The sequence below is a fragment of the Marmota monax genome, unplaced genomic scaffold (assembly GCF_021218885.2).
Source record: "Marmota monax isolate L192 unplaced genomic scaffold, Marmota_monax_Labrador192_F-V1.1 WCK01_AAM20220418_F8-fsc00102, whole genome shotgun sequence".
In the NCBI taxonomy this organism is placed as follows: Eukaryota; Metazoa; Chordata; class Mammalia; order Rodentia; family Sciuridae; genus Marmota; species Marmota monax.
The window spans coordinates 1,528,075-1,555,673 of NW_026692494.1; the positions used below are offsets into that span (position 1 = coordinate 1,528,075).

At 50.7% G+C, this 27,599-nt stretch overlaps 4 protein-coding genes across 5 annotated transcripts in view; 2 read left to right on the forward strand and 2 right to left on the reverse strand.

Annotated features, from left to right (window-relative positions):
* Positions 1–27,599, reverse strand: part of Hnrnpm (heterogeneous nuclear ribonucleoprotein M) — a 230,330-nt gene that overhangs the window by 106,651 nt on the left and 96,080 nt on the right. The window lies entirely within an intron of this gene.
* Positions 8,242–23,182, forward strand: Kank3 (KN motif and ankyrin repeat domains 3). Of its 2 annotated transcripts, none has more exons than XM_046443825.2 (12): positions 8,242–8,326; positions 12,413–12,474; positions 13,205–14,497; positions 14,575–14,674; positions 14,880–15,089; positions 15,192–15,276; positions 15,757–15,973; positions 19,655–19,794; positions 19,889–20,089; positions 20,173–20,271; positions 20,912–22,606; positions 22,970–23,182. In XM_046443825.2, exons 2-11 carry the CDS (start codon positions 12,441–12,443, stop codon positions 20,990–20,992), a joined length of 2,460 nt encoding a protein of 819 aa, XP_046299781.1. In that variant the 5' UTR covers positions 8,242–8,326; positions 12,413–12,440; the 3' UTR covers positions 20,993–22,606; positions 22,970–23,182. The 2 variants fall into 2 exon arrangements, with proteins under 2 accessions (XP_046299781.1, XP_058435136.1); XM_058579153.1 differs by lacking the exon at positions 8,242–8,326 and adding an exon at positions 11,348–11,740.
* Rps28 (ribosomal protein S28) lies at positions 21,527–22,456 on the reverse strand. The gene is made up of 4 exons (XM_046443827.2): positions 22,351–22,456; positions 22,209–22,256; positions 21,797–21,930; positions 21,527–21,605 (listed from the first exon to the last, which is right to left on the reverse strand). The coding sequence occupies exons 1-3, from the start codon at positions 22,387–22,389 to the stop codon at positions 21,808–21,810; spliced, it is 210 nt and encodes a 69-aa protein (XP_046299783.1). The 5' UTR covers positions 22,390–22,456; the 3' UTR covers positions 21,527–21,605; positions 21,797–21,807.
* Positions 22,526–27,416, forward strand: Ndufa7 (NADH:ubiquinone oxidoreductase subunit A7). Its single transcript, XM_046443826.2, has 4 exons — positions 22,526–22,606; positions 22,970–23,019; positions 25,655–25,804; positions 27,195–27,416. The coding sequence occupies exons 1-4, from the start codon at positions 22,556–22,558 to the stop codon at positions 27,283–27,285; spliced, it is 342 nt and encodes a 113-aa protein (XP_046299782.1). The 5' UTR covers positions 22,526–22,555; the 3' UTR covers positions 27,286–27,416.

Genomic DNA, 27,599 nt, shown 5'->3' on the forward strand with positions numbered 1-27,599 from the left:
CCCTGTGTAAGAATAAAGAATTCCAGACGCACTCTCTTTCCACAAGGTTGGAGAGCCACTCCAGAGTTTGAAAAGGTACCTCTGTGTGTTTGTGTGCTTTCTCTCATCCTTGTCTTAAGTTATTGGAATAGTCAGATTTGTGAACCCAGCATAGGTCGCCAGCTAGGCTAGATGGCCATAGGGCCTCACTGTTGCTGAGGCTGGCTTTTAACTGGGGATCCTCTTTCCTCAGCCTCCTGAGCAGCTGGAATTACAGGCATGTGCCACCACACCCGACTTAGGATCTGGTCTTTGTATGGGACGCACACACACACACCACACACACACACACCCTCCCTCCCTTCAGGGCAATTTGTATTCTTCTTATATCAGGATTTCAGGCCTGCAGTTCCTCTGCAGATAACAGGTAGTTTGCTGAGGAATGTAACATATCCCATGGGCTTAAGCCAGGCAGGTAAACCAGTTTTTATAAGAGAAGGTTTTTATAAGTCAGCGCACTTTTATAAGTCAGCACACTGGGCCCATTTTATATAGTTATTTCCTTAACTTCATTTCCCACCTTTCAACAATTGTCTGTCCCCTATGAAGGGGGCACCACAGGGATGCAGCTAGCTACATCCAGACTGAGAGATGCTATAGGACAAATCTGATTTTTTTTTGACATCCAAATCCCTTTTACTGGGGAGAAGGGCCTCTGGGAAGGGGCCTGGCTTGTTCATTGGCCCTGCCCTGGGGTCCTGAGGGGTCATCTATCTGGAAATCCTGATGGCTAGAGAAGGGCCCCATGGGCAGGGCCCCCACAGCGTCATGTGCTAGAAGGCCAGCCCCACTGAGGCTGGGCCTGTGGCCATGCGGTCTGGCTGTTGAAACCACACCCGCCCAGAGCTGGGCCTCCACTAGAAGCTAGTGGTCCTTGTACCGCCCCTGCCGTGGAAGGAGGCCCTCCACTGCCACCTGTGGCTACACAGTCCCTGAGGGTGGTCTTGTGGAACTGGATCATGAGGAACACAGCCACTGTGAAGGCTGCCTCTCGCTCAACACCAAACCTGATTTCTTTAACAATGGAAAAAAGGTGAGGAGAGAATTTTTAGGTCAGAAGAGATTTAAAAGGCATCTCAGCTAAGTGCCATGGCTAGATACCTTGTGATTCTGAGTCAAAGGATCTCCAGAACATAAAACAGTGTTATGCGCTTGGAGTCTCTATTCCCCTCAGATTCACATATTGAAACCCCAGCGCCCAATATCAGCTGTACAAAGCCCTCCGTATTGGTGGGTTCTGCACCCATGGATTCAACCAACTTTCTTTTTATTTATTTATTTATTTTTAGTTGTTAATGGACCTTTATTTTTTATTTATTTTGATGTGGTGCTGAGGATCGAACCCAGGGCCTCACACATGCTAGGCGGGCGCTCTACCACTGAGCTACAGCCCCAGCCCAACTTTCTTTCTTTTTTTTTTAATATGTATTTTTTAGTTGTACACAGAACCTTTATTTTGTTTATTTACTTTTATATGGTGCTGAGGATTGAACCCAGGGACTCACAAGTGCTAGGCGAGCCACAACCCCAGCCCCTGCATTCAACCAACTTTCAAAGTACTCAGGGAAAACCATGTGTCTGTAGGGAACCTGTATAGACTTTTCCTCTTCTCTCTGAACAACACAGTGCAACAACTATTTCCAGCATTATAAATCATCTGGAGGTGATTTAAAGTCTACAGGAGGCTTGTGTAGGCTCTATGCACACACTATGTCATTTTATGTAAGGGACCTCAGCATCAGAGGATTATTATATAAAGCAGGGGGTGGGGGCACAGGAGTCCTGGAGCCAGTCCCCCAGGAGAGGTGACTGTATGCAGAGACTGGGCTTCTAAGGAGGCTAAAGGAGGCCATAAGGGTGGAGTCCCTAATCTGATAGGATTAGTGACCTTATAAGAAGAGACACCAGGGCTGGGGAGGCAGCTCCGTGGTAGAGCCTCTGCCTAGTGTGCACGAGGCCCTGGGTCTGATCCCCAGCAAAAACAAAACAGAGCAAAGATCTTTCTCTGAGTCAGCACCCAGGGAGGCCCCATGAAGAGGACAGTGAGGACATGGCCACCTGCGTGCTGAGACCAAGTGCTCATCAGAAGGGAGCACTGCTGCTCTTAGAATTCCCAGAACTATGAAAAAATTCATTTCTGTTATCTGAGGCTCGCCGTCTGTGGTGTTTGATCATGACAGCCCTGGCGGGCAAACACAATAACAAAGTGAATTAGAGCATTGATGAGACAGTTGAAAATGAGAAAATGCGCACATTTACTGAATAAATACTGTTTTAAAACTACATTTATGCTATTATGAGTACCTTTTTGTGCACGGTACTGGTGACTGGACCCAGGGTGCACTCCATTCCTGAGTCACATCTCCAGTCCTTTTTATTTATTTATTTAAGTGGTACTGAGGATTTAGCCCAGGGGTGCTCTACCATTGAGCTATACCTGCAGTCCTTTCCTATTTTTATTTTGAGATAGAGTCTTACTAAATTGCCCAGGCTGGTCACTTGCCATTCTCCTGCCTCTGCCTCCCCCAGTTGCTGGAATGACAGGTGAGCTCCACCACGCCTGGCACAAAATTGAGTCGGTTATTGTTGAAGCTAAGAAATGGGCACACGATGTTCATTCTTAAAACCTCTTCTCTGTTGTTTTTCACTGTGGCAAAATATACGTAATATAAAATTGAGCATTTAAGCATTTTTAAGAGACTGCTTAGTAGCAGTAAGTACATTTCTCTACTTTTTGTTGTTAAAAATTCTCCAAAATAAAAGTTTTGGCTATGCAAATGACAACAAGCAAAGTAAAATCTTGGTAGAGGTGATCCTGAGTTTCTAGGAGTGATACAGGGATTTTTTAACTTCTTCAGAATTTCCTAATTTTATATGATGAATGCTATTCTCTTTAGAAGTTCAGTAGTTATTTTTATGATGATAAGAAAAAACAAGATATGACGTTTTGCTGTTTGTTTCCTTGGACGATTCTTTCTCACGCGCATTCACAGGGTCCGCCCCCCGCCCCCCCCCCATATAGCAGGGACAGAGGCGCCCCCTGGTGGCAAATCCGACGACAGCTGTGGAGGTCCCCTAGGCGTATTTTCGGGCTGTTCCCAGGCTACGGGAAGGACCGGCGCTACCTCGGCTTCTGAAGGCGGCAGATCCACCGGAGACAACCTTGGGAAGATGATCTGAGTCTAGAGATTCTGAGGCAGAGCCAAGGGGGGAATGGAAGCAGTGATTGGCAAGTTCTTTCACCAAACCCCTATTTCCTCCTGCTTTCAAGCCATCTCATGTTTAACAGCAGTGCATGCTTTCATTCATTCATTCATCCATCTAACACTGATGAAGCACCTTCGCTGTGCCACCAGGCCCTGTTCCAAGCACATGGAGACAAAGGTCTTTACCCTAATGGAGCTGACACAGTTGCACAGTTGCTGTGTAGAAAAAGCAACAGACAAGATAAGTTAGGGAAATATACTGCATGTTACATGGTGATAAACACTAAGGAGAAAAATTAACCCAAGGAGGGAGATACGCATGGGAGAAAGTATGTATGAAAAGATGTAAAATAGAGCGACCAGATCTCACTGAGAATAGGGCATTTGAGCAGGGAGGTGAAGGTGTGAAAGTTCAAGAACATTCCCAGGAGAGAAACTTGCCAGTGCAAAGATCCTGAGGCAGATATGTGTGTGACTGTTGGAGGAAAAGCAAGGAGGCCTGGGTGACTGGAGTAGAGAGTAAGGAGTAGAGAGGGAAGAGAGAAGGCAGGGAGGTGATGGGGCAGATCCTTACAGGGCACTGGAGGGACTTAGGCTTTTACCAATTATTGGTGGGAGCCATGGAAACATGATAAGGCTTAGATGATAAGACTCCTTCTGGCTGACACGTGGGGGTGAAACATGGAATCTAGGTGACGAGGGAGGAGGTGACTTCACCGGTCCAGACATACAATGATGGGGGCTGGACCAAGGTGGGAGCCTGGGAGGTGGTGAGAAATGGCTGGGGGTGAGAAATCAAAATGGAGCCCACGAGATTTGCCGGTATATTTAAACATAGGGGAAAGAGAAAGAGAGCCCCGGAGTGATCCTGGTGCTGTGGGCCCGCATGGCTGGAAGGACAGAGTTGCTATTAACTGAGAAAGGCAGAGGGAGGGTCAGGCTTGGTGCACCTCCCTGGCATCAAGTAATGCTTTCTGATGCTTCAGGGCAGAGGAAACCCAGCAGGCTTCTGTGTGGGGAAAGAGATCAATTATTCAAAGCTGGGGGCGTGGGGCAGGAGAGGTGCATGCAGGGATGATGCGGGAGGTGGGAGGCAGGGGGTGAAACTAACGGGACACAGAGCAGCTGGATTTGGAGCCTGGGGAGAGGGGTGGAGCAAGGCGGCAGCCAGTGGGTAGAGATGCCCTTTGAAGCACCAACCAGGAGCGTCCGCCCTCGGGCTGGGGCCGGGGGGCACGTGGAGAGGCAGGTATGGCCTCTCTGGGGAACCTGGGCATTCCAGACGTGGGCGAGGGGTGCTCTGGAGTTTCTAGGAGGTCCTTGAAATAGTGAAGGGGCTGAAAGTGGCTTCCCAGGGCTTCACAGGCAGTCGGGAGTAGCCAACAGCCTCCCTCTCTCCTTTCTGACTCGAGCCTCAGCCTGGGATGTGGTGGGACAGAAAAGGCTCTCATTTTCTACCATGAACATGAAAGGTGTTAGGAATCCAGTTGGGGTAAAAAAGACATAATTAAAGAGGTCTAAGATCATGACACCTCTTCTCCTCACCCAGGTAAAGTTCCTTCTCCCTGTCACCTATCTTCAACCACAGGATGGCACAGTCTTACAGGACACATCAGAAATCCGTGGTCTGCAGAGAGCTCAGATTCACCTTCAGTTCCTCTCACTCCGTGAACAAGGTTTTTCTTTTGCTTTGGAGTGCTGGGAATCCAAGGGACCTTGCCCATGCTAAGGAGGCAACAAGGGTTTTGTTTTGTTCTCCGGTGGTGCCAGAGAGCAAAGAAAACTTTCCCAAGGTTATTAGAGTGGCTTCAATAGGTGCCAACCTGAAGAGCATCCCGTTGGCTTGATGAGGGCATCAGCAAGGGCGACTCTAATGAAGTGAGGCGCAACTGTTTAAATCCGTAAGTTCATAATGATTAAAAAAACAACCAAGCACACCTGAAATCCCAGCAGCTTATGAGACTGATGGGGAAGGATTGCAAGTTCAAAGCCAGCTTTAGCAATTCAGTGAGGCCGTGTCTCAAAATAAAAAACAAAAAAGGGCTGGGGATGTGGCTCAGTGGTTAAATGCCCCTGAATTCAATCCCTGGTACCAAAAAAATTAAAAAACAAAAACTAATTCAGCCAGGCAAGGTGACCATGCAGGCATGTAATCACAGTGACTTGGGAGGTTGAGGCAGAGGATGGCAAGATCAAGGTCAGCCTGGGCAATTTAGTGAACCCTGTCTCAAAACAAAACTGGGCTGAAGGTGTATCTCAGTGATTGAGTGCCCCTGGGTTTCATCCCCAATACTGAAAAACAGAAACAAAAACAAAACCACATAATCCACTACCTTCAGAGGGGGATGGGGAATCCATTCAATACTACAGTTCCCCTTTATCTGAGGGGAGTATGTTCCAAGACCCCTGTAGATGCCTGAAACTGAAGATAGTGCCAAACCCACTTTATGTTTTTTTTTTCTTATACATATATACATACTTCTGACAAAGTTCAATTTATAAATTAGGCAACAACTAATAATAGAACAATTATAAAAATACACTATAAAAATTGCAAGCCTCCCTACTCTTGCAGTTTGGTATCCTTATTTAGTAAAATAAGAATTATTTGGACATAAGTTCTGTGATATACGACAAAAATCAATCTGATAACTTTGGCAGCTACAAAGTGACAAATGGGCAGGTAGTGTATACAGCATGGATACACTGGACACTCTTAGATGATCATGTCTCCAGCAGAACAGAGAAAATGGCATGAGATTTCATCATGCTGCTCAGAGCAGTACACAAATTAAATTTTCTAAATCATTTACTTCTGGAATTTTCCATTGAACATTTTGGATGGTGGTTGACTATAGCTAACAAAAACCATGGAAATGAAGCCCTTGGATAAAGGGGGGTGGGGAATGGACTATAATGTTTTGAAAATGAGTATAAAAAGGGAAAGAATCAAACTGTTAGCTTTCCACTATGAAGCTACCTTGGAGTAACCAAATAGTATATAAGGGAATAATATTGTAAAGAAAGAACTCATGCTAATAAGTGAGGAAGAAATGCAAAAGAGGTCATTCTTTTGCAACTCCCAATGAGTTGATCCTCAGTGGCTGCTAGCTTCAAGAAAAAAGAAAGTCAGACATCCACAGCCTCCTGCTGAATGTACCCCAGACAGATGCCTGTGGTCACACCAAAGGGATCCAATCAGAGTCTCATCCTAGTTCTAAAAGCAACTGCCAATTTGTAGGGGATGCGTAGGACAGAGGAGAATGCTGACTACCTGCATTATGGGTGTAGGATCAACAACACATGGAAATCCTTCTGGACAAACAGCCAGGATTGTGAAATCCATTCATTATAATCAAGGCAAGGGATAGAGGGGAATCTGTGAATGCAATGAGACCTAGAGGCGGGGTGTAGCTCAGTGACAGAGCGCTTGCCTAGCAGGGGCAAGGCCCTGGGTGGATCCCCAGTGGGAGAGAAGCAAGAGTCACATTAGTCACCTGGGTCAGGGCAGCTGTGATTGGGATGCACATGTCCCTGGAGGATTTCTGGGGTAGCTGGCAAAGTGCTAATTGTGGACCTGGATGCGATTTATAATGCTGCTTACCTTATAAACTCAAACTTAGCACTAGCCGTATTTGGGTCAGATAATCCTTGGTTGGGGGAGCTGCCCTGTGCATTGGGCAATGTTTAGTTGCACCCCTGGGTTCTACCCTCTTCCCTAGTCACGAAAATCAAAACTGCCTCTAGAGCTGGGGGTGTGGTTCAGTGACAGAGCGTCTGACATGGGTGAGGCCCTGGGGTCCATCCCCAGCATCCCAAGGCTGGGAGGACCACACAAAACCAAAACCAACCAAAGAAATAACACTCTAGAAGTTGCCAAATGTCCCCTCAGGGAAAAATCACCCCTGAAGAACTCCTCTTTAGAGTAACTCCTTGAGCCATATAAATTTGATTTATCTGGTTTCATAGATCTGGCTCTGTGTGTGTTCACATGTGTTCATTTTATTTCAAAATTATTATTATTTGGGGCTGGGGATGTGGCTCAAGTGGTAGCGCGCTCGCCTAGCATGCGTGAGGCACTGGGTTCGATTCTCAGCACCACATAAAAACAAAATAAAGATATTGTGTCCACCTAGAACTAAAAAATAAATATTTTTAAAAAATTATTATTATTTTTTTGGTGTTGAGGATTGATTGGACCCAGGGCCTCACACATGCTAAGCAAGTGCTCTATTTTGCAATAAGAATGTTTTTCTAAATTCCCATGGAATTTCCATGGGGAAATGTGACAGAATTTTCTGGTTTATCCAATAATGAAAATAGCCCAGGAATTCTTTGAAAAAAGAGGAGAACTAGATATGAAAATATATGTTGACATACTATTGGGGTCTCACTGCAGTACCTTAACACAGAGGGGAACTGGGTCACACAGAAGCATCTTGGGAACATAAACACCCGCCTCCAGATGAACCTTAATTAATTAATTAAATTTTTTTTTTTGAGAGAGAGAGAGAGAATTTTTTAATATTTATTTCTCCCAGGCGAGCGCGCTACCGCTTGAGCCACATCCCCGGCCCTAGGTTGAGTCCTTAAAAAAAAAAAAAAAACAGGGAAGGTGGTTACAGGAGCATATGCAAGGAAGATGTTTCAAAGGTGGGACAGCATATGCAAAGGCCCTGCAGTGGGAAGGATGGGGTATCTCACAGAGACCTTGGGAATTGAGTAACAGCCACACAAATCGGTTTATTTTGTGCTGAGAGTCTTCCTGTGGCTCCCCCTAGTGTCCCGTGGATCAAATCCAGGCTTCTTGGTCCTGGGCTGGGCGGAATTTAGCAGCCCTTAGGGCACAACTGCCTCCTCCCGCAGCCCTCCAGCAGTCACTGCAGGACCCACCCCCAGCCGCGCCCCGCAGCCCCAGCCCTGCCCACAGAGCCCACCCCGCCTCACCATTGGACAGCTAGGAAGCCGCGGGAGCTGGTTGGCTGGTGTGACCGTCAGTTAGGGTCAAGGCCTTGATAACCCGTCCCCGAGCTTCGAGGGGGTGGGCTCGGGTGCGGGCGAGGCCAGGGCTGCGGCTTCAGGTAAAGCGCCAGCTTGCGGGGACACCCTTGGGGTCCTGGAGGGGATCAGGGGACGCTTCGGGAAGGGAGGGCGCTGCGCTTCCAGTCCGTCGTGGGCTCGGCGTGCTGCGACGGGTGGGCACTCTGTCCTCCGACGGGGACTCCTCGGACCAGGGGGGCCCCGGTGGTAGCGAGCCAGGCGGGTAGCGGGGCTCTGGGTTCAGGACATCCCCCCGTCGTTCCTCAAGAGCCAACTGCGGGGCTTGCTCACCTCCTCGTGCCCCAGGCCACTACGGGCTCTCCCCGAGTCGCTCCTGGTCGGCTTGGGGACCTAGACCAGCCTCCGAGCTGCTCGGTGCTGGGTGCGGGTGGCGGCGGGGTGGGATGGGGGGAGGCGGAAACGGTGTTGGGGGGGAGGGACCGACGGCCGGGGACCCGCGGACAATGGGCAGCGGATGGGACCGCCCGGCGGCGTTTCCTGTAGGAAACTGCCCTTGTCTCTGCAAGGCCGACCTGACCTGCGGGTGGTAGTGGTGGGGGCTTCTGACCCGAGCGCCCTCCTCTCCCGCGTCATCAGCCCCCACCCCCACGTCGGGGATCTGAGAGGGTGCCACCACCGGGGCCTCAGTCCGGGAGGGCTGGACCCGGACCCGCATTGCCTGCCGCGTCCGCTCTCGCTCAGGTTTCCTGATCGCAGCTCCGCATCTGGAAATAGTCTCAGGGGCGGGAATGGGGGCGTGTGGCGTCAGCTCTGACGGCCTAATAAGGGGTCTCAGGCGGAGGATCCGGATTTAGCTGTGACAGCCAGGACAGGCAGCGGAGGAGAGGGCGGCTACCAGCTCCACTCCAGTCAGTCTGCGGGCTCTAGGGCAGCCTGGTTGTGGGTCTGTCCCTCCACCATCCCCTAGACCTCAGTTAGGGACAGGCAGGAACTGACCGGTGCAGGCTGGAAGGGCCTCAGCTCTGGGGACGGGAAGGAGTTCCTTCTAGAAGGCAGGCAGTTATAGCGGTAATATGAGGAGCAGAAGCGCAATCCTGTAATCTCAGTATCTGGGGAAGCTGAGGCAGGAGGGTCCCAAGTCCGAGGCTAGCCTGAGCAAATTAGCAAGACTCTGTCTCAAATAAATAAATAAATAAATAAACAAACGGCCGGGTATGTAACTTAGTGGTAGAGCACTTGCCTAGCTATGTGCCTGGCCCTTGGATCCACTCCCAGTACCAGGAAAAAAAAAAAGTTAATAGTCATAAATTCCTTAGAATAAGAATTTGGCCCATAATAGATGCAAAAGTGTTGTTGTTATTTACCGTCCTGGGGCCATCCACCCATTATTCAATTCAGCTTCTTGATCCAGCTGCTCCAGCTGGTTTAGGTCTCAGGGATGACTACACCTGTGTTTTCCATCCCAGAGCCTCAGATTGGGTGTGACCAGGTCACTGGAGGAGGGGACTGACCCATTCAGTCATGTACCAGCTGTGTGAGAGGCAGGTCCAGACCCTAATATAGGCTTTTTCCAAAACCTGTTTCTTCCCTAGCAATTTCCTGAAAACAAGTTGTGAGAGGTACTGGCTGTCCTCAGTGATGACCTGCTGCCCTGCTGGCCCACCCCTTGTGCTGGTGTGAGGGGACAGGAAACAGCTGCCTGGGGACTGGAAGGAGCCCTTCCTGGTCTTGGAGGGAGATGTCAGGGACTAAGGCTGGACACAGATGGGGAGTGGAAGGGGGTCCCCCTGCAGTAGATCAGGGTGATGAGGCTGGCAGGCAGATGGTGCCAAGTGGCTGGTGGTGTTAGGCACATAGTTAGCCATCAAAGTTCAAAAGGCTGGAAGGGGCAACTAGGAGGGTTGCCAGGTGGTTCGAGCAGATGCCCAGTGGGCCAGGGAGAGGATGGATTGAGTCTGACTGGTACCAGTGAAGAGCTGGGTAGACAAGGGGTAGTGAGAAGTTGTGCTGGGTTCTGCTGGCAAGGGGTCTCTAGAAGGTGGGAGAGCCCAATATGAGTTTTCTCATAGTCAATGGCTTAATTGCTCTATGCCTCAGTTTGCCCATCTGTAAAACGTAAATGATAACATCTATCTTGCAGTTATATTTAATCAGGGGTTACATTTAATCAGGAAGGGCATACAGTAGGCACCTGATACAAGCTGCTTCCTATTCCTGAGGGTTTTCTATGTGGACTCTCCAAAACCCCATCTATGTGTATGGGTGCTAGGGACCAACCCAGGGCCCCATGCATGCTAGGCAAGCACCTTACTACTGAGCTACACCCCACCCTTTTTTCTTCCATGACAACTCCTTCTCCATCCTCCTTCTCCGGAAAAGAGAAAGGTGGGACACCTTTTTCTTGTGGAAAGCCGGTGGTGGCAGTTGAGGCTCTGAGGGTTTTTCCTGAGAGACTATTTTGTTTGTCGTGTGTGGTTCTAAAAATAAAGTTAGTTTCTTTTGACAAGTGGCTCCTGATTGTGCCCAGCCAGACTGCGGCACCCTCCTCCTTTCTTCTCCTTCTCTTTTCTTTTTAAACATATTTTAATATTTATTTTTTAGTTATAACTGGACACAATATTTTTATTTTTATGTGGTGCTGAGGATCGAACCCAGTACCTCACACATGCTAGGCAAGTGCTCCACCTCTGAGCCACAACCCCAGTCCTCCCCTTCTCTTTTCCCCTCAACTAGGGATTTAGCCATGAGTGCTCTGTCACTGAGCTATACCATCAGCCCTTTTATTTTTTTATATTTTATTTTGAGACAAGGTCTGACTAAGTTGCCCAGGTTGGCCTAGATCTTGCCATCCTCCTGCCTCAGCCTCCAGAGTAGCTGGGATTACAGGAGTGCACCACTATGCCTGGCCCCATTCAGTGCTTTGTGTAGGGTACTGCGGATTGAACCCAGGGGTGCTTTATCACTGAGCTATATCTTCAGATTTTTGATTTTTTTTCTTCATTCATTGCCTTCAATGTGTTATTGAGCCCACCACAGGGGCAGTTTTTTTTTTTTTTTTTTTTTTAATGTGGTGCTGGGGATTAGAACTCTGGGCCTTGTGCATTCAAAGCAAGAACTTTATCAACCAAGCTAGCTATATCCCTAACCCTCTTTTAAATTTTTGAGACAGGTTCTCATGAAGTTGGAGATGGACTCGTTTCCAATTTGCCATTCCAAGTAGCTGGAATTATACGCACATGCCACCACACCCAGCCATCCTGTGTTTTTTGAACCAAAATTGTGGACTCAATATTTGTCTTCATTAAATGTCACATTATTAGATATGACTCAACCTCCTTCACTCCATTGTGTCACCTAAAGTGTCACCCTCCTCCCATTCCCCACATATAGTTACAGCTTTGATCATCGAAGTACTTTTGGTTCTATTATAGACTCTTTCAAGCCAAGGAAAGAGCCCTGTGGTGCTCCACTGGAGACATTCCTCAGAGAGAGAGGTATTCACTGGTTGCAACTGGCCCACAATTCTCCATCATTCCTAGAAGGGTCTCTCTGTGTAAAAATCCAGATGCGCACTTATATCTTGTTTACATTTCTCTGAATAAAAAAAATGTCAAGAAATACCCCTTTTCCCCCTGTTTTGAGCTTTTTTGTTTGTTGTTTGTTTTGGTGCTAGGGATCAAACCCAGGGCCTTGCACAAAAGCTCTACCACTGAGCTATATCCCCAGCCCCAAGAAATCTTTTTTTTCAATCTGCACAGTCTCACCAGATGAGATTTTAACAAGCCCTTGATCTTCCAACTTTCCCTTTTCTTTTCTAAAGGATTGCAGCCCACATGCTCTTGAGCATAGCTTTCTAATTTTCCCCAGGGATTGACAGAAAACCCAGTAGGTCTGGAATGCCTCCCCCACTCCCAGAGACTCTTGTTTTCTTCATCATTTTATGCCTTTCCTGTCTCCTCCTTGCCCAGGCCTGGGATGTGGGGATCCCTACAGTCATTTAATCCACTGTTCAAGGTCTTTTGAGGGAGGAGGAGGGAGAGAGTCTGTGCTTGAGATGAGTAGATGGGTAGTGAAGAAAAGCCCATGGGTAGGTTTATGCCTCAGAGGCTCAAGCTACAGGGACAGGGCTGGGACCTCACCCTCACCTCTCTGGGGGCCTTTTTCAGGGTGTGTCTGGCAGCTACTCCAGGAAACATGGCCAAGTTTGCCCTGAATCAGAACCTGCCTGGTGAGTGTGCAAAATGGAATATATGATATGCAGAGATCCACACTTGGTGCTCCTGTGTGTGGACCCGGCCCTACAGTTCCTTCCTTTAAAACAGGGCCCTTTCCAAAGGCCCACTGAACAACCCCATGACCCTGCTTAAAACCCACCCATGGCACCCCATCACAAGTTGACTAAAATCCCAACTCTCCAAGGTGGCCCTGGAGGACTCTGCAGTCTGGCCTTTACCCCTTTCTCTCCCTCCACTGCACCTTCTTCCTTCCCTGCTGGGAACACCCCACTGTTACCCTAGCTGGCCCTGCCCACCCCTAGCCCAGGGTCTTTATGGACTGTTTTCTTCTTGACCTTCTGCCTGAAGCTGCTTAGATCTCATCATGCAGTGTTCAACTTTTAGGTTCCCTCCACAGGAAACCTTCTCTAATACCAACCAGGGCCAATTTCCTTCCCTCCAGTGATTCGTTTAGACGCTATTATTACTATTGCCCTTCTCACCGTCTGGAATGATTGTGTTTATTTATCTTTTCCCTACCAGAGGGCTCAGTCTAGAAAAGTGCTTGGTACCCAGTAGTCGCTCAATAGACTCATGAGTGCGTGACTATTTGGGTGCAGATGGACGTGCCAGCCTGGGGTGTGGGTATGCGCAATGGCAGGTGTGCAGAAGCCTGGTGGGGCTTCTGTCTCTTCTCTCCGGGGTTTCCTTGGCCTGACCACCACACTCCTGTCATTCCCGCAGACCTGGGAGCCCCTTGTCTGTTCCCTGGGCCCACTGGGGGTGCCCGCAGCCCGAGCTCGCCCTACTCTGTGGAGACCCCCTATGGCTTCCACTTGGACCTGGACTTCCTCAAGTACGTGGAGGAGCTGGAGCGCGGCCCCACCAGCCGCCGAACCCTGGGACCCCAGCTCACGCGCCGTCCTCGAGCGCCCCGGTCCGGCCTCGCGGGAGCGCGAAGTCCAGGTGCCTGGACATCCAGCGAGTCCCTGGCCAGTGATGACGGTGGAGCTTCGGGCGCACTCTCCCCCCGGGCGCCCCTGGGGCTCCAGTTGCCGCAGCTTTCGCCGCGCTCACTCGTGCGCAACCCGCGCGTCGAGCACACGCTGCTGGAGACGAGCCGGCGGCTGGAGTTGGCACAGGCGTCCGAGCGCGCTCTCAGCCCCTCCCGCGCGATCCCCCTTAGCCCGCGCGGGTCAGGCCGTAGCAGCCCCGCCCCCAGCCCTGCCCACAAACCCGCCCCCTCCTCACCCGGCCCAGCGCAACTGCAGCTGGTGCGCGAGCAGATGGCCGCGGCGCTGCGGCGCCTGCGCGAGCTTGAGGATCAGGCGCGAGCGCTGCCGGAGCTGCAGGAGCAGGTGCGCGCGCTGCGCGCCGAGAAAGCGCGTCTTCTGGCGGGGCGCGCGCGATCCGAACCTGATAGGGAGGTCGAGGCGCGCCCGGACAAGCTCGCCCAGCTGCGGCGGCTCACGGAGCGCCTGGCCACCTCCGAGCGCGGCGTCCGCCCTAAAGCCAGCCCCCGGGCTGACGGCCCCGACGGTTTGGCTGCGAGGCACAGCGAGGGCGCGCTCCAGCTCTCTGACTGGCCCTCCGGGACTCCCGATGGAGCACCCCAGACCCGGGAAGCGGGCACCGAGGCCGTGCCTGAGATCGAAGAGGCGGGTGCCCAGGCAGTTCCGGAGACCCGGGAGGTCGGCGTAGAGGCCGCTCCCAAGACCGTTGAGGCGGACGCGTGGGTGACCGATGAGCTGCTGGGGCTCCCTGAGGTCGCTGAGCGCGAGCTGGAGCTGCTACGCGCCAGCCTGGAGCACCAGCGCGGGGTGAGCGAGCTTTTGCGCGGCCGGCTGCAGGAGCTGGAGAATGCCCGCGAGGCTGCTGCTATCGGCGGCACGTCTCAGCCACGCGAGGCTGCCACCCAAACTCTGTGGGATTGTGCTGAGAAGGCTATACAGACGGAGCCCCCCGCGGAGGCCACCTCCCTGACTCTGGAGAACCCGCCCGGACCCACCGTTGGAGACCAGGCCGTGGCCCCCGCGGGTGAGTCCCAACCCCTCGCTGAGCCCTGACCTGGCCACTCTGAACCCAAACTTAACGTCCTGTCTGATCTCTGCCAGGTATCCTTAAATCCATCATGAAGAAGAGAGACGGTACACCTGGCGCTCAACCCAGCCCCGGACCCAAGAGCCTCCAATTCGTTGGCGTCCTCAACGGAGAGTGAGCGCTTTCCCCCTTTCACGTGGCAGTGGCTGCGGGGACCTGGAAGGGGTGTGAATCCCTATCTGTCCCTCTGCTCGCAGCGTGGTTTTAGCAACCCTCAATTTCTTCACCTATAAAACGGTGACAGCTACTCCCACCTCTCAGCACTCCAGAATGAGCCCACACAGGAGAGGCTCAGCGACGCCTCCCACCCCGCCCCCAGGTACGAGAGCTCCTCCAGCGAGGATGCCAGCGACAGCGCCAGCGACAGCGAAGAGGGAGCCACGGAGCCTCCGAGGAATAGCTCTTCGGGTTCCGGGGAGGACAGCAGCGGAGGATCCGACTCTGGCACCCCTGGTCCTCCCAGCGGCGGGGACTTCCTGGACCCAGAGCCTGAGACAGAGGCAGTACCTCAGCCAGGAACACAGGGGAGGTGAGAGGTGCCAGAGGTCTGGAGTGGAGGCGGTTGCACTCCTTCAGGTCACTGCTGCCTCGCATAGCGGCTGAACCGCGCCTCGCCTCGCCTGCTCCGCAGGTGCGAGCTGAGCCCCCGTTTAAGAGAGGCGTGCGCTGCGCTGCACCGGCAGCTGGGCCGACCTCGCGGAATTGCCCGTGATGGCGTGAGTAAAGGGAAACCCTTCCCACGGGGACCGTGAGGCCCCACCAGTGACTTCCCCTGACGCCCTCTTAGGTAAGAGAGTCGAGTTTCCTAAAATAGGAGTCCCAAGATCGGTCCCCTCTCGCCGGGCACCTCTCTCTCAAACCTTAACCCTTTTTGTTTTCCAAAGGAGCTCCCTACGCAGCCCCACTCCCCGAGTCCTCAAGGGCAAGTGCTCAGCGCCTTCCCCCACTCCAAGTTCTCCCACAGATTCTTCCCATAGATCCTTCCCCAGAAGAGCAGGACCCGTGTCCCCTTGAGCCTGGGAACCCCACTGACCGCACTTCTCTGAAAGGGGTGTGCCCCCAACCCTCCATATGGGTTCCCATTTCCCTTCTACTCACCAGCAGTGATCTTCTGTCCCTGCCAGCCCTGCCCCCACACCTTCCCTCTGCCAACCTGTCCTGGGAAGTCATTGACATCTTTGTCCCTGTCACGGCAGAATGCAGCGCGCCTTGTGGCCCAGGAGTGGTTTCGAGTGTCCAGTCAGCGGCGCTCTCAGGCTGAGACCGTAGCTGGGGTGTTACAAGGGGTAGGGCACCTGGGAAGCGACCTACTGGCACATGTGGTAAACCTGGCGGATGGTAATGGGAACACCGCGCTGCACTACAGTGTGTCCCATGGGAACCTGGCCATCTCGAGCCTGCTGCTGGATACGGGTCAGAGTCAAGGAAGGGTGGGTGGGAGACTAGGGAATGGGGGGCCCACAGAGGGCAGGGCCAGAGCCCAGCCAGGCTAGAGGACCCTGGAGGAAAACTGTAGGAAAGGGATGGCCGGCAGAGGGCACCACTGGCTCTTCCTCAATCATGGATGGATTGATTGCCAAGGTCATTTTGATTCCACCATAACCCTCAGCTCTGCCCTGACCCTCCTCCCAGCTTTTGGATTTGACAGACCTCATTTTAGGACTTAATCTCACCAGCCTTAAGCATGCTCATCTGTGAAATGGGGATGGCAATGCCACTCCTCCTGGGCAGCTGTAATGACATGTAAAAGGTGCTGAGCATGTAGTAGGTCAGTATGTGGCCACCATGCCTTCTGTCCCTCAATCTCCAGCCCTGGCATTCCCTGAGTTCTTGATTCCCAATGCCCAGCCTCCAGGGCAGGTACTCACTCCTCAGGGCTCTGACTACCCTCCCAGGCAGGGGTGCTATTCCCACTCATCTGCCTCCTGCTCGCTCATCCCTGGCTGCATCTTCTGTAGGGATCCACAGCCCTGGATACTGCCGGGTGCACAGACATTCACTGGGAGCCTAATGGGTGCGAGATTCTCCCTGGAGACCAAGCACAGATGTGATGGTGGACCACACCAACCACTGTCCGCACTTCCAGTTTCATTATCCTCCTGATTCTTCAAACCTTCTGGCTTCCCAGTGCTGTGGCCTGTTCCCCTCCCTTGACCTTGATATCAGTAACTGTGTCCCCTCCAGTCTCACTTCCCATGACCCCTCCTCAGGCTCACATCTCAACTTCTCAGCTCACTAGCTCTGCTTCCAAACCTCAATAACCCTTGGTTCTTAATGGGGACAAGTAACAAATATTTGCAAAAAAAAAAAAAAAAAAAAAGACAAGACCCCCAAAAAGAAACATTATATAAAAAAAAAATTCCAGGTGCAGTGGTGCACACCCAGTAACACTGGAGGTTGAGGGAGGAGTATTAAAAGTTCAAGGCCAGCCTCAGCAACTTTGGCCCTCAGCAATTTAGTGAGACCCTATCTCAAAAGGGCTGGGATGTGGCTCAGAGGTCAAGTGCCCCTGGGTTTAATCCTTTGTACCCCCCCCCCCCCCAAAAAAAAAAAAAATCCCAAATGCTCCTACTCCATTTTGTTACCTTGCCCCTTGTTTCCTTGCTTCATCACTGTTCCAGCTTTGGCCTGTCATGAACTCCTCCCCCGGTACCCCTCATCTCACTCTGCATGCTGGGCTAACTCCAGTGTGGCACACTGTAAATCCTCCAGTGTTTGTTGAAACAGAACATCAATGAATGGCTCTGTGTGTGATGGTGGGGAGTGGAGATAGACAACTATTAAATAATTCCAGATAGGGATAATGGCCGTGACAAAACAACCAGGAGATGAAATCAAGAAATGGGCTGATCCTTGGGTGTAACTCGGTGCTACTGCACTTGCCTGGAATCGTGAGGTTCAATCCCCAGCACCATACACATACACAAAACCCACAAAAAACGGGCTAGGCATGGTGGTGCACACCTATAGTCTCAGCAGCTTGGGATACTGAGGCAGGAGATTCCCAAGTTCAAAGCCAGCCTCAGCAACTTAGTGGGACAAAAAGTGTCTCAAAGGAAAAAAACAAAAAAGGTGATCCTTCAGGAGAAGTCTCGGGCAGCTGGGAAGGGAAAGGAAGGAGGTTAAGATGGGTTGGTCCTGTGGCTAGCCTGCAGAGGGAGACCCCACTCTGCATATTTTTGTGTCTCTCTTTCCACCTGACATTCTCCACTGTTGTCATAGAAACCTGTGGAAAAAACAACATCCACATGGCACACCATTGAACTACAACACCCAATTTTTAATATTTTGTGGTGCTGAGGTCTAAACCCAGGGCTTTGTGCATGCTAGGCAAGTGTTCTGCCACTGAACTACACCCTCAGGTTTCCTCTTTTGGTTTCACCTTGACTTAACCCTTTTACTCCCCAGTCCATAGCTTCAAAGTCCCTCCTTCACTGGAGTGTCCTTAAACATCCCTGATCCAGCTCCTTACTTCAGACCCCCCAAGATATGGTCCTCCCAGCTGTACAGCTCCTCAAACCATCTCTATCTTCATGGAGCTTCTAGAATGTTGGGGAGACAGGCACAAAAACAGCCACTCCAGCTGGATGTAGTGGCATACATCTGTCATCTCAGCCACTTAGGAGGCTGAGGCAGGAGGGTCCCAAGTTTGAAGCCAGCCTCTGTGAGACCCTGTCTCAAAATAAAAAGCTGGGGATGTATCTCAGTGGTCAAGTGCCTCTGGGTCCAATCCCCAATGACAAACAAACCCCAAAAAACAAAAACCACTCCAGTACATGTGGTCCCAATGAAGAGGGCCTGGATGGCAACAGAACTGACCTAGGAAACCAAGCTGATGTGTTTAGTTCTGAGCAGCATCAGTCAGGCTTTGTTTGTTTTCTGGGACTGCCATCAAGCACCACCATGTGAGCTTTTTTTTTTTTTTTCTTAAGTATTTAGTTTTAAGTGGACACAATATCTTTATTTTTTTATTTTTACGTGGTGCTGAGAATCAAACCCAGTGCCTCACGCATGCTAGGAGAGCACGCTACCACTTGAGCCACATCCCCAGCCCCATGATGTGAGCTTAATACAACTTATTTGCTTTTAGCTCAGGAATCTGAAACCAAGGTGTGTTAGCAGGGCTGGTTCCTGCTTGGGAATTGGAGGGAGAATCTGTTCCAAGCCTTTCTCCTAGCTTCTGGTACTCAGTGTTCCTTGGCTTGTAGTAGATTACCTTCAATTTCTGCCCCATCATTAATGTGGCATTGTCTGTTTCTCCTCCTTGATAAGGGACGTCAGTCATAGTGGATTAGGGCATACCATAACTACCTCAGCTTGATTACATCTGCACAGGCTATTTCCAAATAAGTTAACATTCATTAGTACGGGGGGTGGGGTAGAACTTCAACATATCTTTTTATGGGACATAATTCAACCCATAACACAGGCTAGTGTGGGGGGTGCTGAAGATTTCTAAGATCAGGGGTGGGCTTATAGTGTGGTAGAGCACTTGCTTAGCATGCACTAGGCCCTGGGTTGCATCCCCAGCACCAGAAAACAAAACACCCCCAGGAAAGATCAGAAGCTATTTAATAGTCTCATAAGTCATGGTGGGCCAGGGCCTGCATTCCAGGGGCTGGGGGGAAACCAGAGGCATTTTAATAGGCAGGTGACTGGGCCAAAAGCTTTCTAGACACTGCTTCTGGCTGCTGCGTGGAAAATGGAGTGTACTGAGACCAGGATGGTGGCTGGCCATTCTTCAGGGCAGCAATGATAATGATTTAGTGGATTTTAGTCATGAGAACAGACATCCATTCAGTCTGTCAACAAATGTTTATTGAGCAGCATCTACGGTGTCAGGTTTTGTTCAGAGCACTGAGAGATACAACAGCCAACAAAACATGACCAGTTTGAAATAGGGAGTCAGGGAAGGATTTACTGAGGTGAGATGAGAAACCCTGGGGGAAGAGCCATATAGTTATTGGGGGGAGGCAAAGGGCAAAAGGGTGACTGCCACTAGGCAGAAAAAGGACTTAGGCCCTGGAGGGAGGTGTGGACAAGGCTGAGTTGCTGATATGGGCCTGTTGCCTGATCACCCCTCTCCCCCAACAGGGGTCTGTGAGGTCAACCGCCAGAACCGAGCTGGCTATTCTGCACTCATGTTGGCTGCACTCACCTCTGTGGGACCGGAGGACATGGCAGTGGTCCAGAGACTCTTCAGAATGGGTGATGTAAATGCCAAAGCCAGCCAGGTGTGTGGACATCCCCACTCAGCTGAAGTTAGGATTGCTTTTACATTAAGTGCAGCTTCTCACCTTCCTTCCCCACTTCTTCCTTGTTGTCTAGACAGGACAGACAGCCCTCATGCTGGCCATCAGTCATAGCCGCCAAGACATGGTGGCAGCCCTGCTGGAGTGTGGGGCTGATGTGAATGCACAGGATGCAGATGGGGCCACAGCACTGATGTGTGCCAGCGAGTATGGACGACTAGACACTGTTCGGTTGCTGCTGGCCCAGCCAGGCTGTGACCCTGCCATCCTTGACAATGTGAGCCACTATCATGGTGCTGAATGGTAGGGTGTATGTGTGCCCATGGTAGCTTAGGGACCTGATGTCTAAACTTTCCTCAGGAGGGCACCAGTGCCCTGGCCATCGCCCTGGAGGCCGAGCAGGATGAGGTGGCTGCTCTGCTGCACACCCACCTGAGCTCCAACCAGCCTGGTTTCCAGGTGAGCACAGCCTCCCAGCTGCAGATCAGGTTTGAGGAGAATACTAAGCAAGCCCCAGACTTCCCTTCCTGGAGAGCATGGGGTGGGGTATCTGTGTCTGGGTTTCCCTATGTGGCTATGGTTTGATATTTAACCTGCAAAACACTGAACCTGTGAGGTAGACATAGGGTCATGAGACTAAAGTCCTAAAGAGAAAAAGGTGTTGGTGGGCTTCTGCTACCTGCCCCAAGGATACTCATATTGAAGTAAAAGGAGAGGCAGGTAGAGGAATGGGGTGCAGACTTTCATAAATCCAGGACTCAAGACTGGGGGAAAGCTCCACAGCAGTGGGAGGGGGAGGGGTCTAGGGGTAGAGGCTTATACTAGATGTCAAGTGCCTGGCTGTTCTCAGGGCTTTACTCAACTCATTCAACCCAGCCACCCACCCTACACTAGAGATGTGGGAATGGAGGTCAATTATCTCTTCCAAGTCAGAGGCAGAGCCAGGATTCAAACCAGGCAGGCAGAGCCCACAATAAAGGCTGAAGTTTCTCCTTAGGAATGACCACAAAGGGGTCTGCTAGGTCATCAAGACTGGGGCTAAAACCCCCAACTTCTGCAAGACTCTGCAGCAGGACCCCTTTCCTTCCTCTGTCTCTAGAGCCAGCTGCCTCCAGACTCTCAGACAGCTACACCTGGAGGAGAAGGCAATGACAATGAAGGGGAATCCCAGCCTCAGTGAGCTGCCCAGCACATGACCTGGATGGTGGGGAAGAGGGAGATCATTCCTTTCCCCACCTTGCCTCTGGATCAGAACAGGGCCAGGGTCCTCAGTACAGATTCCTGCCCTAGTGTGACAGAAAAGCTGCTTCAGCTGGGATGGTGCAGCATTAGGAAGGCCTTATGCTGAACCTACCAAGGTGAGGTGGGATCTGGGGAGTTATACCTCCTGGTCCACCCACACTCCCCCCAACTTTTTCCAAATAAAACACTTCTACTAAACTTGTGTTTTGCCCCCAGGAGTGTGTGCGTGGGGGGCTGGGACACATATGCATAGTTCCTCTTTTTCTTTTTTGTTTTAATAGTAGATGGACACAATACCTTTATTTTTATGGGGTGCTGAGGATCCAACCCAGTGCCTTACATGTGCAAGGTGTGTGCTCTACCACTGAGCCACAACCCCAGCCCAGCATGGTTCTTGGGAAAAACCACACCCCCTTAAATTCCGGATTGCAGAGGGCCAAAAGAAAATCTAGCTAACAGCCCAGACAAAAACTGGAGTTTATATACAATACAAACTCTTTATTTAACAAATGCAGATCATCCTGTGGGCCAAGCAGTACAGATCCAGAACCCTGTAAATAGAGTAGTAGAATATGAGAATGCCGGCAGAGCCCTCAGCAACTAGCAAAATTCTCTTCACTCTTGCTAGTATCTATACAGATCCTTTCCACCTCCTAAGACCCTTCTACCTAAGCCGTGGATCTAACAGGGACATAATTCAACCCATAACACAGGCAGGGGTGAAGGCTGCCTCTGTACCTACCAGCAGCAAGTTCAGCGCAGCCTCCGAGCCTCTCGCTCCGATTCCAATAAAGTTAGCACGTCGCCCTCACGGACGGGGCCTTTCACGTTGCGGATGATGGAGCGACTTGTGTCGTCCATAAATTCCACGCGCACCTACAGGCCCACCGGAGGACAGGAGTAAGAGTGGACGAGTGAGAGTTACCACGGAGTGGAAAGCTGACATGGGTTCAAAGGACGTATCGGGAACGGACCTGAAAATACTGTGGGGACCATCGGAACCCGAGGGAATGAGGTGGCCAGGGCTCGGAGCCCCGGGATAAAGGGAATGTCGACTCTCAGATCCCCTTAGGTAGGGTCTGAGGCAGGGAAAGGGTTTTCATCAGGGCTCAGATCCTCGCAAGTCGTCCGGGCGCCCGCCCCCACCCGCTCACCTGCGTGCACTGTCCCTGCGAGCCAGTCCTACCCAGCACCTTGGTGACCTGGTGGAAAGAAGCTACAATCAGACCTGGACTTCCCGGTTCTTCTACCCACTCCCTCAATTCCCCTGAGCCCCAAGGCGGGCGCCCGCCTCACCCTGGCCAGCTTGATGGGCTGCACACGGCTCGTGTCCATGATGGCGGCGCCGCGGCTGTCGGTGGAGAGGAATCACGTGTCTCCGGGATAGCTTTTATACAACGCTCTAGCCACGCCCACTCCTGCTCTCGCGACATGACGCCGCGCACTTCCCAGCATCCCTCGCGGTAGAGACGTCACGGACGCCCTTCAGCGCGGACGGAAGATGGCGTCCGCTACCCGCTTTATTCAGAAGCTGCGAAACTGGGCATCTGGGGTGCGCGGGATGGGCAGGGCCGCGCTGGAGGGGATGGGGACGGGGACGAGGATGTGGGCTCTGTGCACCCCAGACCCGCTACTTACTTCCCTCCTAAGCCGGGCCTTCGCTCAGTGGAGGATGTCTCCTAGATTCCCCAGTTCCTGACCCTGTTAGCCCGGAATTTACTGTCCCCCCGCCACTATCTGGGCCCGGGACTGACTCAAGTCTGGGATTTCCCTCGCTCCCCACCTTGCCTTTGGATCCCGTGGCCCTAGCATTCCTCTTCATCAGCATGGCCCATAGACCTGTCCTGGCTGTTCATCCCCTTCCCTCTTCTCCCCTGCGATGCCCCGCAGGCTGACCTCCCTTCTCCTCCCACAGCAAGACCTGCAGGCGAAGCTGCAGCTGCGCTACCAGGAGATCGCCAAGCGGTGAGCCGGCCCCGCTCGCTGCCCAGCCTCCAGTCCGGTCTTTCCTCCACCAAAAACAAAATCCGTGTGCTGTTAGATCCCTGGAGCGCTGGGCAGGGATCCTGCCTCCACCGCCTGCGAGGCTATGGAGCAGAAATAAAACTGTGCCTTTGAGTTTGCTGAACTCTCCGTGAAGCCGGCTTTTTTGTAATAGGGAGGCTGGGCGTGTATTCTGGTTTGGAATTTTGAGTAGGTTTTCAGTTTTCGATGTGGCCCCTTCGTTACTGTTTAATCTCCAAGCTACAGAGTAAAAAAACAATAGACCTGGAGAGGCTAAATCATTTGTCTACAATCAGTTGGACACTAGAATGTGACAGCAGGGGGCTGAACCCCAAAGTGTCCCTATTACAAACTCTTTCATGTAGTTGATATACATACAAGCCCTTGCCATGTTCTCAGCTTTGGGGATACTCTATGAACAAGAGAAGTTCTTATCCACATCTCTTTGGTGGTGTTCACCTCCTAGGGAGAAACAATAGGGAAATAGACATAGCAAGTACCATGGTTCTGAAATGTTTTCAAGATAAAACAATAAATGCGAATAAGCTGGAGGGTGGCTATCCGAAGTCAGATAGTTGGAAGAGGTCTTTTTTCAGGGTTTACCATTGAGTCACCCAAATGATGGGAAGAAACCAAAGAATAACCATTGAAAAAGCATATTGCTGTTGGCAGAGGGACCAGCAAGTACCGAGGTTGTGAGGTTGGGCAGAGTCTGAAGTAGGAAGGAAGTTAGTATGGTGGGAATACATCCAGGGAAAGGACTTTGGGATTGAACTCAGGGCGGCATGCATGCTAGGCAAGTGTCTACCACTGAACAATGCCTCCCAAGTCATTCAAGGTTATCATGAATGAAAGTAAAATAGCATTAATAGCATTAAAATAATGAAATTGATGTGAATGCTGCATGTTGTGATTAGTTCCAAATATCCTAAAATATTGAATTGTTTTTTTTTTTTTGGTGGTACTGGAGATTGAACCCATGGGTGCTCTATCACTAAGTCACATCCCCACCCCGTTGGCCTTGAACTTTAATCCTCCTGCCTCAGGAATTAACAGGCCTGGGCCACTATGCCCAGCTTGAATTGCTTTTCTATCAGGGTAGTTAGTGGGCCAGTAGAGAAAATGATATTGTGAATTTTTCAACTTCTTTAGGATAGTGGTGCCCTGTAGTGATTAATTTGGGCCCTTTCATTGGGCAACTGTTACGTTTCTGTGCAAGGATGCAGAAACCTAAAGTTTATAGTTTAGAGGGGCATCTTTGCCTTCAGTAGGAAAATTCTGTCACATAATATATTGCATGTCATGTTTTAAAATGTTTACCTTATATCTGCATTTCTTATTTTAAAAATACAAATACTATCACTTGTTCTAAGAAACAAATATTTAAGTTGTAGCACAACAGTTACCAAACAAAAATATTATTCAACAACGTAGCTAAATAAAAACCAGATTTTCTTTTCTTTTTTTTTTTGGTAGTGGGTATTTAACCCAGGGGCACTTAACCACTGAGCCACATCCCCAGCCCATTTTATTTTTTTTTTAATTTTTTAGTTGTAAATTAACACAATACCTTTATTTTGTTTATTTGTATGTGGTGTTGAAGATCAAACCCAGTGCCTCACACGTGCAAGGCAGACGCTCTACCACTGAGCCACAACCCCAGCCCCCCTTTTTATTTTTTGAGACAGGGCCTCGTTAAGTTTCTTAGAGCCTCCATAAGTTGCTGAGGCTGACTTCAAACTTGTAATCCTCCTGCCTCAGCCTCCCGAGTCACTGGGATACGGGCATGCACCACTGCCCCTGGCAAAACCAGATCTTGTGATTTTTCTCCCTGTCTTCTCTGTCCCCTCCCTCTTTCCCACTTTCCTCTGGGAAGCTCCTCTTTTGTTTAGAACTCAGCATTTCCTTTTAAGGCCTCAGACTTCTTGGTAAATTTAGTCCAGAATTTAGTGCAAGAGTCTTGGCGTCATACCACACAGTGGCAGGAAATGTAGAGGTCTGGACAGGCTCCAAGGGCAAGGTGTTCTTTGAGGAATAAGCTTTGATCCCAGCAGGATTCTTCAAGGAGTTCCTGAGATGACAGGAAACCCAGGGATTCCATAGATTGACCTTTTGGGAAAAAGCTATTCAAAGCAGACAAAAATCCAGTGCTGCTGTCCAAGTGTTTACAGTTGATGGATAGGTGGTAGCCATAACCTGGCTCGCTGCCTCTTCTGTTTCCTGAGCTCCTGCAGGTAGAGGTGAGGCCAGCTGCCAGACTTGGCTATACATAGATATGGGCTCCCCTTCTGGGAGTCTCACCAAGCGTCCTCCATACCTACCATATTTACCTACCATGGGGGAGCCTGAAGTAAGGCAGACTTTGACCTGACCTTGTATTACCCTCACATCCAAAGCAATGTCTACTACCCGCTTCTGGGCTCTGGGCCCCTACCCATGCATGTATGCATAACTGTGTCAAGGGACATGTTGGGCTTGCAGCCCATTCCCATGGCCGCAGACCCTGAGTCTTGTGACTGACTTGATTGGACCACAGTGAGGCAATGGGAGAGACTGTTGGTTTGCTTCATTCAGTGCCAATGTTCTTTCTCCTTAGGACTCAGCCTCCTCCCAAGCTCCCTGTGGGCCCCAGCCATAAGCTCTCCAACAATTACTACTGTACTCGTGATGGCCGCCGGGAAGCTGTGCCCCCCTCAATCATCATGTCCTCACAGAAGGCACTGGTGTCAGGCGAGACAGCAGAGAGGTGAGGACCTTGAGCATCACTTGCCCAGAGCCCTACAGTGCTCTCTCCTTCCTCTGGACCTTTCTTCCCTGCTGAAAGGTGCTTTTCTAGATTCTGTTTATCTGGCTGGGGGTGTAGCTTAGTGGTAAAGCACTTGGCTAACATACACAAGGCACCGGGTTCAATTCTCAGCATTGAACCCAGTGCCTTGTGTATGTTAATTGAATGAAGAATTGTGCTACTGACGGTTTTTCATTCCAGAGCTCATTTAATCCAGCCCCAACCCATGATAGGATTTAGTACCTCAGTTGGGGGTGCGTGTTTTCAGATGAAGTCTGATGTCCCTTCAAGGGTCCTAGGAAAAGCCTGGACATTTTACTGCTTTTATAATTTTTTTTTTCTTTTTGGTGGTGGTGCCAGGGATTGAACTCAGGGCCTCATGCATGCTAGGCAAGTGATCTACCACTGAACTATGCTTCCCAAGTCGTTGGCATTATAGGTGGTGAGCCACTGGACTGGCTCCAGTTTGTCTGTCTGTCTGTCTGTCTCTCTCTCTCTCTTTCTTTCCAGTAATGGGATTGAACTGAGGACCTTGCCAATGCTTGGCAGTTGCTTTACCACTAAGCTCCTCCTCCAGCTCTTTTTATTTTTTACTTTGAGACAGGTCTCACTAAGTTGCCTGCACTGGCCTTGAACTTGTCATCCTTCCACCTTAGCCTCCTGAGTAACTGGGATGACAGGTGTACATCACTGCACCTGGCTAAACAGCATTTTGTTCAACTGCATATTTTTTTTTTTTGAGAGAGCAGAGAGAGAGAGAGAGAATTTTAATATTTATTTAGTTTTCGGCGGACACAACTCTCTGTTTTGTATGTGGTGCTAAGGATCGAACCCGGGCCGAATGCACGCCAGGCGAGCGCGTGGTAGCTTGAGCCACATCCCCAGCCCTTGTTCAACTGCATATTAACTTTTAGCCACACCAGACTAAGAGATCCCTAAGCACAGGACCTTCTTTTACTAGCATTGTGCCCATGTGCAGAACCTTGAGGAAGACCAGTGGACACTGTCACCTGATTGCTAGGTCCTTTTGCCAGCATCCTGTTTGGGGGCAGCAGGAATGGTTGGGTGTCTTGTCCATACCAGATGGCTTTAAGTGGGAAGGGAAGAACCCAGCTATTTCCTGCCCAGGAACCAGTGCAGGTTCACTGGCGTTTGCAAGGGGCTGGGGAAGCAAGGAAGTATACCCCCATTGTAGGGGTTTGGGTCGTCTGAAACACCTGCCCTTTGTCTCCAGAACCAGAAAGTCCCAGCAGGTGTGTCTGTACCAGGTGTGGGTGTGTTCTCCTCTTAGATCCTTTTGTACTGTTCTCTGGAGACCTAGCCCTAACTGAAGTCTGTGTTCCTCTTCCAGCTCAGCCGTGGCAGCCACTGAGAAGAAAGCAGTGACGCCTGCTCCTCCCATGAAGAGGTGGGAGCTGTCCACAGATGAGCCTTACCTGTGACACTGCCCGCATGCTCATAGGCTACTTGGCCATGTCTCCAGGGCCATCTGAGTGCTTTTCCTCCCTGGATTCCCTCTGGGGATACTGTGACCTAATGTATGAAAAATACAAGGAATTCCATATCACTTCAATTTTTTCTTTCTTCTTTTTTAAATAAGGGTCAGGGCCTTTCTCTGTTCCCCAGGCTGACCTTGAACTCCTGGTCTCACGTAATGTTCCTACCTCAGCTTTCCAAGTACCTGGGACAATAGGCATGTATCACCAAGCCTGGAATTTTTGCTTTTTAAGTGACTCCAGCTTACTTGGATTTGGGG

Excerpts from the sequence above, each read along its gene's own strand:
- Kank3 (XM_046443825.2), top strand. The coding sequence starts at position 12,441 with ATGGCCAAGTTTGCCCTGAATCAGAACCTGCCTG. Across the intron at positions 14,675-14,879 it reads GTTGGCGTCCTCAACGGAGA|GTACGAGAGCTCCTCCAGCG; the intron begins GTGAGCGCTTTC and ends CCCCGCCCCCAG. Across the intron at positions 15,090-15,191 it reads CAGCCAGGAACACAGGGGAG|GTGCGAGCTGAGCCCCCGTT; the intron begins GTGAGAGGTGCC and ends CCTGCTCCGCAG.
- Rps28 (XM_046443827.2), bottom strand. The coding sequence starts at position 22,389 with ATGGACACGAGCCGTGTGCAGCCCATCAAGCTGGCCAGG. Across the intron at positions 22,257-22,350 it reads AGCCCATCAAGCTGGCCAGG|GTCACCAAGGTGCTGGGTAG; the intron begins GTGAGGCGGGCG and ends TCTTTCCACCAG. Across the intron at positions 21,931-22,208 it reads CGCAGGGACAGTGCACGCAG|GTGCGCGTGGAATTTATGGA; the intron begins GTGAGCGGGTGG and ends GTGGGCCTGTAG.
- Ndufa7 (XM_046443826.2), top strand. The coding sequence starts at position 22,556 with ATGGCGTCCGCTACCCGCTTTATTCAGAAGCTGCGAAACTGGGCATCT. Across the intron at positions 22,607-22,969 it reads TGCGAAACTGGGCATCTGGG|CAAGACCTGCAGGCGAAGCT; the intron begins GTGCGCGGGATG and ends CTCCTCCCACAG. Across the intron at positions 23,020-25,654 it reads TACCAGGAGATCGCCAAGCG|GACTCAGCCTCCTCCCAAGC; the intron begins GTGAGCCGGCCC and ends CTTTCTCCTTAG.